The sequence below is a fragment of the Chiroxiphia lanceolata genome, chromosome 1 (assembly GCF_009829145.1).
Source record: "Chiroxiphia lanceolata isolate bChiLan1 chromosome 1, bChiLan1.pri, whole genome shotgun sequence".
Classification (NCBI taxonomy): Eukaryota; Metazoa; Chordata; class Aves; order Passeriformes; family Pipridae; genus Chiroxiphia; species Chiroxiphia lanceolata.
Genome location: NC_045637.1, coordinates 48,637,129 through 48,650,009, shown reverse-complemented (window position 1 = coordinate 48,650,009; position 12,881 = coordinate 48,637,129). Strand labels below are relative to the sequence as shown.

At 48.6% G+C, this 12,881-nt stretch overlaps 1 protein-coding gene across 1 annotated transcript in view; it reads left to right on the top strand.

Moving 5' to 3' along the window:
- Positions 1 to 6,023: 6,023 nt before the first annotated feature.
- The window catches only part of CABLES1 (Cdk5 and Abl enzyme substrate 1), a 73,354-nt gene continuing 66,496 nt past the window's right edge, over positions 6,024 to 12,881 (top strand). The window contains 1 exon segment of the mRNA XM_032680258.1: positions 6,024 to 6,544. Within this exon segment, the coding sequence (XP_032536149.1) occupies positions 6,024 to 6,544 (521 nt within the window).

The following is a 12,881-nucleotide window of genomic DNA, read 5'->3' as shown; positions in this document are numbered from 1 at the left end:
AGCTGAAGTTGAATAAGGAACATTAAAAATTCAAGCATGCAAAAAAAGTGAGGAGGAACTTATGCTGGATGTGCAAGCCCTCAGCCCCCACACCGTGTGTATGCATTTGACCCGAGAACGGTATTTTTTCCTCCTGCAATTCCTCCCTCCTCCACTCTGCTTGTCTGGTCTGCACCCACAGTCCAGGAGCTGCCTCCCGCATGCCACAGAGCAGCTGGGAACATCCCTCTCAGTGATCCTGTAGGTCTGGGGACTCTACCCAGCCCATTCAGCAAAGGTGGAAGCCTGAAGTTTGCTCCCTGAAGGTGTATCCTCACTGTCAGTTTGAGCTGCTAGGCAGAAATAAGTCCCTAACTAGCATATGCAAGCTATGATTCAAAAGGCTTAAAACTGGACAAAGGTGGGTGGATTTTGACAAGAAGGGCACCCCCTCCTCCTTCCCCAGCCCCACTTCAGAGACAGAAGCCCATCTCCTGAATTCTTATCTCAGTGCAGGGTTGCTCAGGTATTTCAAAGGAGAGGCAACAAGAATTTCTAATGTGGGCGAGGTGATGTGTTTTTCTTGGTCTTGCCCTTGGAGCTCGCATATCCATTTTGACCAAAGTTTTCCAAGAAATCCTTGGCCTGAATCGGATCTTGCATGGATCTAGCAATGGAAAATGTTAAGTATTCTTAATAAAGGTACAATAAGTTGGAGTAATGATACAGAGGCCAGTTTTGACTTAACTAGACCACCCTAAATTCTTCAAGAGACAAACAACTATTAAATTGTCTCTACCACCCATATGTGCACTACTAGCTTACTGATGATCTCAGGAACCCTTCAATGCAAACACAAACACCACACATGCCGCACCTCTGGCAATCCAAAATAATTGGCAGGTTGGGTGCCCTGACCATCCACACCTCAGCTGATTTGCAGAGACACTGTTTCATCTTTACTGAGGGGCACCTGCTTCTGCAGGTCCTGCCCCGCAGTCACACACACTACTCCAGCCACGATGTTCGGTGGTCACAGACCTCTCCCACTTTCCCACTGCTGTATATGAACTTGGGTTTATGTTAACTTGGCAATGTTCACACCTGGCACTCTGAAACGATGCAAGCAAAGTTAGGTTCTTCGTAGAGAGGCAAGTGTGGATCTACACCTATCCAGGGAATGCTACTTTTCCGACAAGGTGACACTCTTCTTAGTGTCAAACTTTTACATTTCAAGGCTCATGAAAAATCGCCAATGGGAAGCACAAGTACTTAGCATTTCTGAGAATCTGTCTAAATTTACAACAGACTGAAGGTTTGGGCCTGGCACCGAAACAGGCCTTGCTATCCAGATGCAGTATTAGTCTTTTGTAAAGAATTTGTACTGTCTTTATCCAATTTCCATTCTTAACTATAGCTTTCAGTGAAATATGTTCAAACTCCCCCAACTCTTTTTCTGCCAGACACTCCTTCTAAGCAGGATTTTTAAATTCATATTCCAAATCTTTCTCCAATTTTACATCTGCTTTCCTCTTTTGAAGTGCAATTTTTTTCTGCAACAGAAATAAAAACAGTGTTTATACAGATTGCACATTTCTTGTTTCTCTGAAGTCTTGCACAGCAAAAGTAGAGTGCTCACAGGCTATGGGAACTCTGCATGACTGTGGGGACCTGATAGCGATATCCAAGACCACCAGTAATACTGAACTCTGTTCTCACCTACAGGAGCACAGAAGCATTATCTCCACCCTACATCTTTGCTGAGCTTTGCATAACAGTGTTCCCTGACTGATCATGACAGTCAGAAAACAAGCTTGCCAAAATTACAAGAAACAATTGCATTTACTTTTTCTTCCCCTAGCTGCCTCGGTCCTGCAGCTCTAATAAGTACCAGTGACAATAAGAAACCAAAAGCAGACATACATGTCACCAAAGCAGACATACACTGTGCTGAGGCCACTCAAGAACTAGCCTGGTGACTCACGCTGGTGACTCAGGACCAGTTATTCCCACAGAGTTAACTCTTGGTATAACACAAATCTCAACTCTTAACTCAAATACCGGGTGAAGTTTTCAATTCACCTGAAAAGATATTTTTAAGCTTGACTTGACAAGCCACTCAGGAGCCCAGCTTTAGCTCAAGGCCTGTGGCCTTTGGGGCTGGCTCTTCATGTCTTGCTGGCTGCATGCTTGCCTTGCAGCAGGACTGCCCTCACACTAGCTAAAGTAAACCCAAGACAACACAAGAATTCCACACTTGGGTTAACCTTCCTCTGAAGGCAGGTATGCAGAGGCATCACTTCTCCAATCCCATTCCTGAGACTGCTAAATTGCTGAGCTTTCATTTTCGTCCAAACTCCCTCCACCCTCTTCAATCTCCTTGAAGACAGCCTTTCCATCACCTGTGTTAACAGGTCCCCCCAAATTCCATGCTGCCTCTGAACACCCACAACTGACAAGCCTCTCTTGCAGCTCTTGGTGTACTGGGTGAAAAAGCCATCATGCTCTATCACTCCCATTACCACTTGTCATCCAACCGCTTACATAAGCCTGTGGCCTCTGAAATAAAAACATTTGCTTGCACTTGAGTAGAACTGGTTGGTTGGAAGAGAACCTGGGGAGAGAAATGATTGGAAAAACAGTCATAGAAGCAAACTTCCAGAATGTGGCATTTTCGTTTTCCTTTCAACTTTGCTATTTCCTTTAGTCAACCACCGCTTCCCCATCAAACAAAAAAGTTTCAACCAGCAAAGTCAATTTGTTTAACATTTCCACATATCTTCCAGCAGACAGGACTACCACAGCACATTGTAATCACCTATAGTTTTGCTAAGTACACATCAAGACAACATAATTAACTGGAAAAAAATTCACCCTATGTTGTGCACATTCATTTAAATTTGCTAATAAATGCATAAATAGGTTTCTAACATGCCAATTATCTTTGTACTGTGGTACTCCACTTATCAAAAATAGCTTCACTTTAGACTGAAAAAGTCTTCTTGTATGTGGCTTTCTCAAATGGGTTTATTCTCATGTGCAGTAGAAGGGATATTTTAGCTAACCTTCAGTGTGATTTTTGGAAAAGACAGTTTGTGCACATGCACAGTACTGCCAGAGGCAGTTAGACCATGGGCATCAGTTTGGGCCCATGGAAGTATTTAGGTTGGTGAGCACAGACAAACACCTGGCAAAGTGCCAAAGTGACCCCACCTGAGTGAGTCAGGCCAGGAAAGACCTACAATTTATTCCTACCAACCTAATTTTGATGTGACGAGGTTGATAGGCTCAACCATTCACATAAGCGTTCCCGATGTCAGAGACTGTAAAAAACAGTTTTGTGTGCCAAAAAATCAGGTGCCAAAAAGCATTTGGATGCACATGTGGACAAGGGAGGGGATAACATTTCCCTCTGGGACAGCTCTAGAGGAGCTCTAGAACAGAGGCTGTGGCTCCATTTAAAATAATGCTTCCAACAGAGAGTGATTTATCCCACCACAAGAGTAATTTTGTGAAGGAAGTGCACACTTCTGCACTCATAAAAATTGTCCCAAGTTAAACCAACCTCTGGAACCCCACCTGCCATTTTTGCGGTGGTTCTCTTTCCCAGACCTGTATTTTGTGAGCAGTTAAATCTATAAAACACACTCCAGCACTCAGTTGCCATATAAAGTTCTTGAGCTGCAGAGAAAAATACACACTGTTGCTGCTTCCCTTCAGAAATGCAAGAGGAAAAAATATCCCAGCGTATACCTTACGCGACTGTAACAAGGGAGGCCTGAGTTTCACGACCTATTTATTTACCTTCTGGAAGTAGTCCTGGGACCAGAGGAGAGCATTCAGTGAATGTACCAATTATCAGGCTACAAAGCTGTGACCTTTTTCAGTGGCCCAGCAGTCCTGCTCCAAAAAGTCATGAACTCTTTTAAAAGCGGTACTATCTTGAAAGGAGCATGAACTCATTCGTGCGACGTCAAGTGCATCGTTGCCCTGACATCTTGCCCTGACAGGTTGCCCCTGCAGGGTGAAGGCCTCTGGTCAGAAACAGGCGTTGCCTGCCCCATGCCTGAAATTCCTCAACCTTCCTCTCCAAAACAGAAGTTTGAAGGAACCACTTGGAAACCACAGGAAGAGCATCCTTCTAGCAGATGGGAAATATCAGTTGGGCTTTTCTCTGGGAAGGAGAGTTTAGTAATCTGACCTTCCCACTTCCCATCCAAATGATTCATCCTTGAAATGCCACAGGGACAGGTACAACAGCGCCTTCTATTAAGAAAGACAGCACCAGTGTAAACCTCAAGAGATCTGACTGGTGAGAATGTTCATCTCAAAACAGCAATTACCTCTCTAAGAAGGTGTGATCTGGAAAACGTTTCTTTCCTCCATCATTTCCCCTTCCCTTCCTCACTGCTTCCTGCTCAGGATGCTGCCCATCCAGTACCCTTACCACGCAAGTAGCACATCCCAGGGACTGGGCCTCTAAATTTGGGGGTTGTGGTACTTAGTGTCAGTAGAGACCGAAGGTTCAGAGATCAATCCAAACCACAGAGCTCAGTTCTAAAGTCTTTGAACGCTCAAAAGGTCAGTTTTGAGAAGAACACAAATCTGGGTCCATAGCTTCCTCCAACAATAGGATTAGGTTCTCCTTTCTGATCAATCTTTTTTTTTTTTTTTAAACATCAAAATAGCAAGGTTTTGATAAAATTGTAGAGGATATTGCCATATTTTGTGACAGTTTGGGATGGCTTTTAAATCATCTACCAACTGTAAATGGAATGTAATAAAAGTCACTGTAACGCTTTATGAAGAAAGGGCGTGCTGTTATCTTGCAACAACCATATGTTCTGCTGTTTTTATGTATCTGTTATCCAACCCTTACATAAGCCGTTGATGGAATTATCATCACAGGACAAGCACACTCCTAGCACGGTTGAGTTGATCAAAATAAAGTAATGAAGAAATGAAGCGTTTTGCTGAGGTGAGACTGGCCACTCACCTTCCCAAAGCCGCAGCTGCAGAAGGAGACAGCGTGCAGACCTGTAGTCAGCTGCACATCAGCCATCACTTTGGAGATGTCAGGGAAGACAAAGATTTGGGGCTTGGGCTATATAGGAGAAGGTAAAATAAATACCTGCGCTTTCCCTGGTGTAGGGGAGCGGGAAGGGTAGGGGAAGGGGCTGAGGGAAAGGTGGGGAGGGGGTCTGCTTTACTGGCTTAGGGAACCCGTGAGATGTTACTTGCACATGCAGAGGCACTCGCACGCCTCAGACTGCAGCAGGGGCAGCTCAGGCTTGCTGCACCGTGGGACGCGCAGTCGGCAGCCAAGAGCATCCCCCATCCCCGCCTCTCCTCCCTGCCGCCCGGGCACCTACGGCCAGCGCCTGCCCCGGGCACCAGCCCCTACCCGGGAAAACCAGCAGGCAGCGCCCGGGCCGCCTGTCACGGCACGGATGCATCCCAGTGCAGCTCCCGGTGCCGCGGGTGGGCCGGGCCGGGCCGAGCCGCAGCTCTGGGTCCTGTGCGGCCGGTGCGGGGCTCCGAGAGCCATGTGCCGTGTACTACGGGCACAGACTCCACCTTCCTCGGCTCCCGCCCGCCCCCACGCATCCAGGAAGGGAAAAAGAGGGGGAGGAGGAGGAGGAGGGAAGGGGGTGAAAGGGAATTAAAAAAAAAAAAAAAAAAAAAAAGAGAGAGAGAGGTTGAAAGGAGGGAGCTCGCCGAGACCCACCCTTCTCCCTCCTCCTCCTCCTCCTCCGGGCTGCTGGCCGGGCTTTTGTTTTCCTCCAGCGCCCCGTTTCCCACACGTGATTGCCGTGTTATTGCACAGGGCGCTCGGCGGTGCGGCTGCTGCACCTATAAATACGGAGCGGGCGGGCGGCGGGGGCCCGGGGCAGCGCGGCGCGGCCGGGCGGAGCGCACCCCCCGCCACCCCCATGCACCCCGCCGGCACCGCGGCGCCCCTGCCCCGCCGCCCGCCCGCCTGACGGGCCGGCAGCGAGAGGCAGCGCCCGGCCAGCGCCGAGGGGAGGGGGAGCCGGCCGACAATGGCGGCGGCCGCCACCGCCGCCAGCCCCGGCAGTCCCGCCGCCGGGCCCCTGCCGCCGGCGGAGCCCTGCCCCAGGAAAGCGCCGCAGCCGCCGCCGCAGCCGCCGCCGCCGGCGCGCAGCGACCCCCGACGCAGGCAGGCCGCGCTCTCCTTCCTCACCAGCATCTCCCTCGACGGGCGGCCCCCGCCGCCGGGCAACGACGGCCCCGCCGCCCGACCCCGCCAGGCGCCGCTGCTTCCGCCGCCGCCGCGGCTGGGCAGCCCCCCGGCGGCGCCCGCAGAGCCCCCGGAGGAGGAGGAAGACGAGGAGGAGGAGGAGGACGCCTTCGCCGCCGTGCAGGTGCCGCCCGCCGCCTTCCTGGGAGCCGCGGCGGCGGGCAGCCGCGGCCGCCTCAACTCCTTCACGGCGGGGGTGCTGCCGGCATCCTTCGGCCGCACCAGCCCCCAGGGCATCGCCGGCGGCAGCGGAGAGCTAGGACAGCCCGGCCCCGCCGCCGCCTTCGAGCTGCAGCGATCCCGGTAAGCCGCGCCGCGGGGATGAGGGATGCGCGGGATGCGAGGATGAGGGATGCGCGGGATGCGAGGATGAGGGATGCGCGGGATGCGGGGATGAGGGATGCGCGGGATGCGGGGATGAGGGATGCGCGGGATGCGGGGATGAGGGATGCGCGGGATGCGGGGATGAGGGATGCGCGGGATGCGGGGATGAGGGATGCGCGGGATGCGGGGATAAGGGATGCGCGGGATGGCGATGGGCTCGCCGCTCAGGAAGGACGGGCACGGCCGCCGGGGGAAGCCTTGGGGAGGGAGGCCCGATAGCCGCCGAGCGGGAGCCTCGCTCCGCGGAGCCGACGGAGCAGCGGCAGCGGCGGTGATCTGCGAGAGTGCAGGGAAGGGTCGGCGGAGGTGCCTGAGCCTCCCGGGTCGCACCAGCCGGTCAGTCAGTCGTTCCCGGCTGGGCGCAAGTGGTTGGAAGTTTCTCTCTTGCTCAGCAGTGCGGGCGTGAGGCTGCACAGCCACCGTGCCCCGCTGCAGCCCAGCCCAGCTGCGGAGCGGTTGTCACCGTGTTCTCATGGCTGGTGGCGGATTCAGCCCGCCGTGCTACCTGTCTTATAGGCAGCAGGCTGGGAACCAGCCCTGAGCCAAGTGCGCTGCAGTCAGGTCTGTAGCCCACCCGGGGAAAGGAAATCTTTGCGTCGACATCCACGGATTACGGTGCGAGCGCATGGTTTAAGCGGCGTCTCGCTACCACCCCTAATAAGCTCTATCTGCAAGCACTTCATGTTTCTCTGGCTTGTTTATTGCCGCTGGGTACTCTTTTGCCGTTTAATTTCGAAAGGAATAACCTCACCTGCTTGAAAAGCTGAGATTTTTGGCTAAGAAGGTGCAATCATGTAAAAATGTGCAAATGCATGTGGATTAATTGCTCCACGGCTACAAAATCACCTTCCTTCACTTCCTCAACAGCATACTCAGATATCAAAGACAGGGGAAGGGGGGGGGAGAAGCAGAGAAGAAGCTGGAGGAAATGACTGTGCTCCCTAAGCCCACATCGGTTGCCACTCCCACATTCCCCATTTGCCACACTCCCTTCTTGTTCCTCCCTTGGACAAATAGGTAAACTTTGAGTCACATGTTATTGCAAGGGTTTATAAGGGTAATTGAGCATAGATCGCTGTAGAAAAGTCCCTTTGAAAACTAACCAGCTTGGAGAAATTGGAGGTATTCCAGGAGAAAGTTGTCTTAGCTGCATGCCCCACTGTTGGTTGGGTTTTGCCCCTCCTGTTTGGATTTTATTGGTGGCTTTTCAGGTGCTGTGCTAGGGAGTCCCACATTCCCAAGTAAAATGCCTGATGGTGGGCTACCACCCTTCTTCTAGTCACATGTCTCTCAAAACATTTTCTGCAGTGACAACCCTCTAGTTGTGCTGTGGATCAACAGCACAGCAATGTGACACACACACGCTCGTGCATTTTAGTCTCTGACGTGGTTCTGCCCTCAACCTTGTGAGTGAAAAGTGATCTACAGACCATGATTTGGGGATTGATTTTCTGCTCTTGAACTTTTTACTTCTTGGTGATACTGCACGTGGCAGTACCCTCTTAGTGTTCAAGAGGCTGTATTCTGCCTGGCCTTCTAGTTAGTGAGTTTATTATTGATGCAGGATTCCTGCAGGTTACCTTTCTAGATTCCCAAGGATCGTCTTTGGTTTTTTGTGCTTGCAAGCTTTGATCCTGTGCTCAGCTCTAGGAGCGATCCTCAGATCTTAGCCCTTCCTCTTCAGGTCATTATTTTCCCTTACCCCTGTTTGCCTCTCTGAATGTTTTCTTCCACAAGTGATACTTACTTTTTTTTTTTTTTCTGTTACATGAGAACAAGTTGGAGTTTAAGAGGGAAAGGTAATTACTGTTCATGTTTACAGCCTAGAAGTCCAACATTTTACAAATTCAGCTGTGCTGCTCACATGCAAACAGACTGAATGGATAGCCCAAGTCCATGGCAAGGGAAATCACCTAAAGAAAGCTTGTCAGGATGCTCCTCCAGTCCTATAGCGGCCGTTGTTTGTGCTGTATATTTTATTGTGATGTAGGATATAAGGAAAGTGCTTGTTTTCTCATGCTCTTTTCTTTTCTTGAGAGCTAGATTCAGTTGTGGCGGAGACTTTGCATTATTCCACTGACAAGTGTGAGGCTCTCCATTGTAGCACTTGCTTACAGCTAACACTGGTGCAGGAGGGCTCTGGCTAATGTCCCTGCTTTTACTGGCAGTTGTGGCCCTGCATGTGTGCAGCCCAGGGCAGGCTTTTGCCTGCCTTCAATAGATTTCTTTCTGTTCTGGAAAAGGTATATATTTTTAAACATCGGGATGGACAGCTGCAGACCATGGAGGTTGTACGGAGTGTTAGCTCCTCATCATCTTAATGAAAAGATGTGGTAGAGGCTCCAGTTGCTGGGTTCACTCTTGGCTGCACAGAAGATAAATCACAGGCATGCACTGGGCTGGTGCAAGCCCAGGAACAGAGGGTTCGAGCAGACCTTCTGCTGCTCTCTTAATGGAGAGGAAGGAGCCAAATCCCCAGCACACTGCCAGCCCTTCTCAGGGTAACAAGGTGGAAGTCACAGCAACTGCCCAGAGACAAGTATCAGCTCACCTGAAGGATGATGTGGAGAGAAAAATCAGAAATTTTTTTTTTTGGTAGTTTGTTTGTGCACCTGCTGCCTTTCCTGATACCCTTCTGCTCTCCTTGCAGTGAGCTTGAAATTGAATATGTGGTTTGACAGACTAGTCCTCTATGTTGAGGCAGGTAGGTTACAATGTGAAACCTTTTTCTGTTACAGTATCAGGCAAGACAGGCTGCCTTATGTTGTTATTTTCATTTAGTTTTCAGAAACTATCGTGAACATATAATCAGAGTTTCCTGGCTTTTTTGTTTGTGTTAGCAGTTTGTATAATTGCATACTAGTTTATATTTAACAAGGTTATCATTAATGTGGTTTGGGTTTGTGCTCTATGTGTATTCATAAGAAACAAACCATACAAAAAAAGAACATGGAGCTTCTAGCTGCTCAGAGGCTAGAGTGTAATTATATGTAAATGGCAAAAAAAAGGTTTGTTCAGAAGTCAGCCTGTTGGTGCCAAAGGCTCCTGTCTTGTGCAGAAGGAGTTTGTTTTAGTTTGTGGTGAATGGGTGGATGAGGACATGAGGTTACTAGAAACTAGGGCCAGGTTCTGCCAGGGTTTCTTTCATGTCAAATTATGATTCTTCATAGCTTCATCTTAAATTAACAAGGGACTCTGTGAAGCAGGGTTTCAGCAACACCAGTTTAAAATCATTTCACATTCTCTGATGTGATGGTCCCAGGTACTTGTTTTTGTGTATGCCTAGAATTTTCTTCTTTGGGGAAAGTACTGCTGTTTCTGTATGTGAAGTTTCCTTTTCCAGCAGGCCAGGTGGTTAGAAACAAGCACATGCTTTTTTTGAGTTGTTTGTTTTGGTTTTGTCATTTTGGTTTTTGGTTGGGTTTTTTTTTCTGTTTTGCTAAGGAAGCAAATTGGTGATTGGATTTGGAGTCTAAACATTGCTTACAGTTGCATTGTCTGTGTCACTGTGTTAGGTTTGAATGCAAATGGGCAGGAGAATTCCTTCTGGGAGCAGCAGTTGCTGGGAGGGAAGGAGAGAATATCTGCTGAGTAATTGCTGGGGAGAGGTCCACTCAAAAGGACACTGAAGTTATCAGAGTCAAGTAGATTTTTCTTCAGAATTTATTGACTTACAATAAATCTCATTTCCTGAGTAATTCTAAAATAGTTTTATGATTAGTAAAGCTTGTGAAGATTCAATTTATTTCTACCTATTGGAAAAGACAGAGCTGCATATGGCCTCAGTGTTTATGTTCTGGAAATATGTAATGAAGGGGGATGCTGGAATAGTTCACTTGCCTGGTTTTTGTAGGGCTTGCAAAGTTCCATGAGTTGTTAGTGCTGGAGGAAACCTTCAGGAGTTGAATCCTACCATTTAGGATTTGTATTGGAGGACTGAGAGGTCAAAACTCTGTTCTCCATGGCCTTGGGCAGGCAAGCAGTGCAGTCTCAGACCACCACAGAAGATGCCTCCAAAATGAACACGCCAGAGACAAAAGAAAAGTCTCTCAGAAACAAGTGTCTTACAGGCAGAGTCCTGAAAGGGAAGCAGAACAAAGAGCTGGGGGCACCCTCCACGCCATGGGGTCATCCCAGTATCAGGAGTTGGTTTGTGAGCTACTGGAAGCACAGGATCTTTTGTGTGTGATGGACACTCTTCATTCACTGAACATAAAGCCCTTCAGGCAGCCTGAATTTCAGAATGATGTATACAAGCATAGCATGAAAACAGCGATTTAATGGTCCGAGAAGTGAATGAGAAGTGCACATACTGAACTAAGTCTTTTCATAGGTGTGTGACCCTGTGTACCACTGATAGCTGCTGCCTCTAAAGCAGGGGATGCTTATTTACTTCGGCTGTCGCTTCGGGAGGCTAAATGACCATCCTGTGCCAGCCTGAAGGGGAATGTTCAACAACAGGGTTAAGACTCAGGTAATAAGGGCTGTTCCAGTAGTAGCACACAGTGTACAAGTTCCTCCATGAGCCCTGTAAGGGGCACTGAGCACACCCACATCCTTTAGCATGAGCACACTGAGAGGCTGGATCTTCATGGTCACTTAGAGCTGTGCAGGAGCGGTCTCTGACTACTGGTGGGTTTTCTGAGCTGTGTGCGTGCTGAGCATGGCCAGCCCCATATTGCATGGACTGGCATCCACCACCATTGTCTCTGCCAGCCTTTTTGCTTGTTCAGGGCACAGCCTTGTGCCTCCCTCTGTTGCTTCCTTTGAAACTTGTGGAAATAGAGTCATCTTCTAGATATTAGCTGATGTTGACCGGTGGTTCAGAAGTCACTGGTGTATGATGAACAGCATAGATACATCGGCCTTGTTCCCTTACTACCCAGAGCTTTTAAAAACAGATCCCACAGAAATTTGCTCTGGCATATTTTAGGCTCTTATTGTATTATTTAGCAAGCATCTCTGTCAGATAAAAAGGTAATATTCATCAAACTAGGAAAAAAACCCCTTGCTGTCAATTCTGAACAGTAGAACAGTGGGACAGAACATGGTGTTCATGAGGACTAGGGAACTAATTAGACACCTTCACAGAGGGACAGATCCTACGAGGGAGCTGTGTCTGCCAAAACCTCAGGACTCTGCAGGTTTCAGAGTGAGACAGCATTGGAGCTGGATGGGTGAGAGGAGTCTGCCTGAGGGAGTGCACATTAACCCCTGTGAGAAAACCTGAGCTGATAACACATGAAAAGTCCTGTTTGTGTTGGCTGCATTTGCTGGCCACCAATTCAAACCTTGCTAGGTCCAACTCTGCTGTGGAAGTCCTGTGGTTTATATACCATGCTGGTGCTTGGCTGGTGTGCTGTGACCCCTCATTAGTTGTCGGGAGAGTCTTGATCTTTGCTCTTTTCTTTACTAGCAAAGCTCCTGTGCAGGCAGCCAGACTGGCCCTTTTCCTTAGGGGTCTGCTACACAGCTTTCCTCTTCATGATAATACTCTTGCAAGCAGCTTGAAATGCTGAAGATTGGTAGCAACCATGTGAGTCACCAGCTCTACAGACCATCACAAAAACGTAGTTTGATGGTAGATAGATAGGATAATGACAGATCATAGTTTGATGACAGCTTTTGGATAGGAAGTATGCTTTCATCTGTAGCTATTATGACTTCAAGAACTCTTCTGACAGAGGATAGAGCTTGGTTTGGCACAGTTCAAAACACCTAAAACACAAATATGAGTTTCCCAAGTGTGCTCCCTGAAAGGAAAAAAAAACAACCCAGCCCTCTAGTAGTTCTGTGGCTTCCTCATTTCAAAGAAGTAGATACCAGGTGGGCTGTATGGAGGCTCCATAGAGCAGTGAGTAAGATGGAAGGTCAAGATGAGAAGCAGGGCCAAATCTTTATTTTTTTTTTTTTAAAAATTCTCCCTCTGTTTTCAGTTACTTGTAGTCTCTCAGGCAAGTTTTCCACTACACGAACATGAAGACTCATCTTCATAATTTAACCTAAAAATGCAGAAGTTTGGCTTTATATGTTGGGACTTCAGTACACTGTAGGCACCAGCTTGTCCCATGAGAAGTGTGGGAAATTAGATTCTCTTTGCAAATAGGAAAAGCTGGTGTGTACAGAAATCTATATGCAAATATCCACAGAATTCACCCCTGAACATTTGCTAGTACCTCTGAGGATGTACAAATGACAAACTCTCTTTTCTGGACCCAGAATTGCTATGGACAACTGGGGGGCTCCCACCAGATAC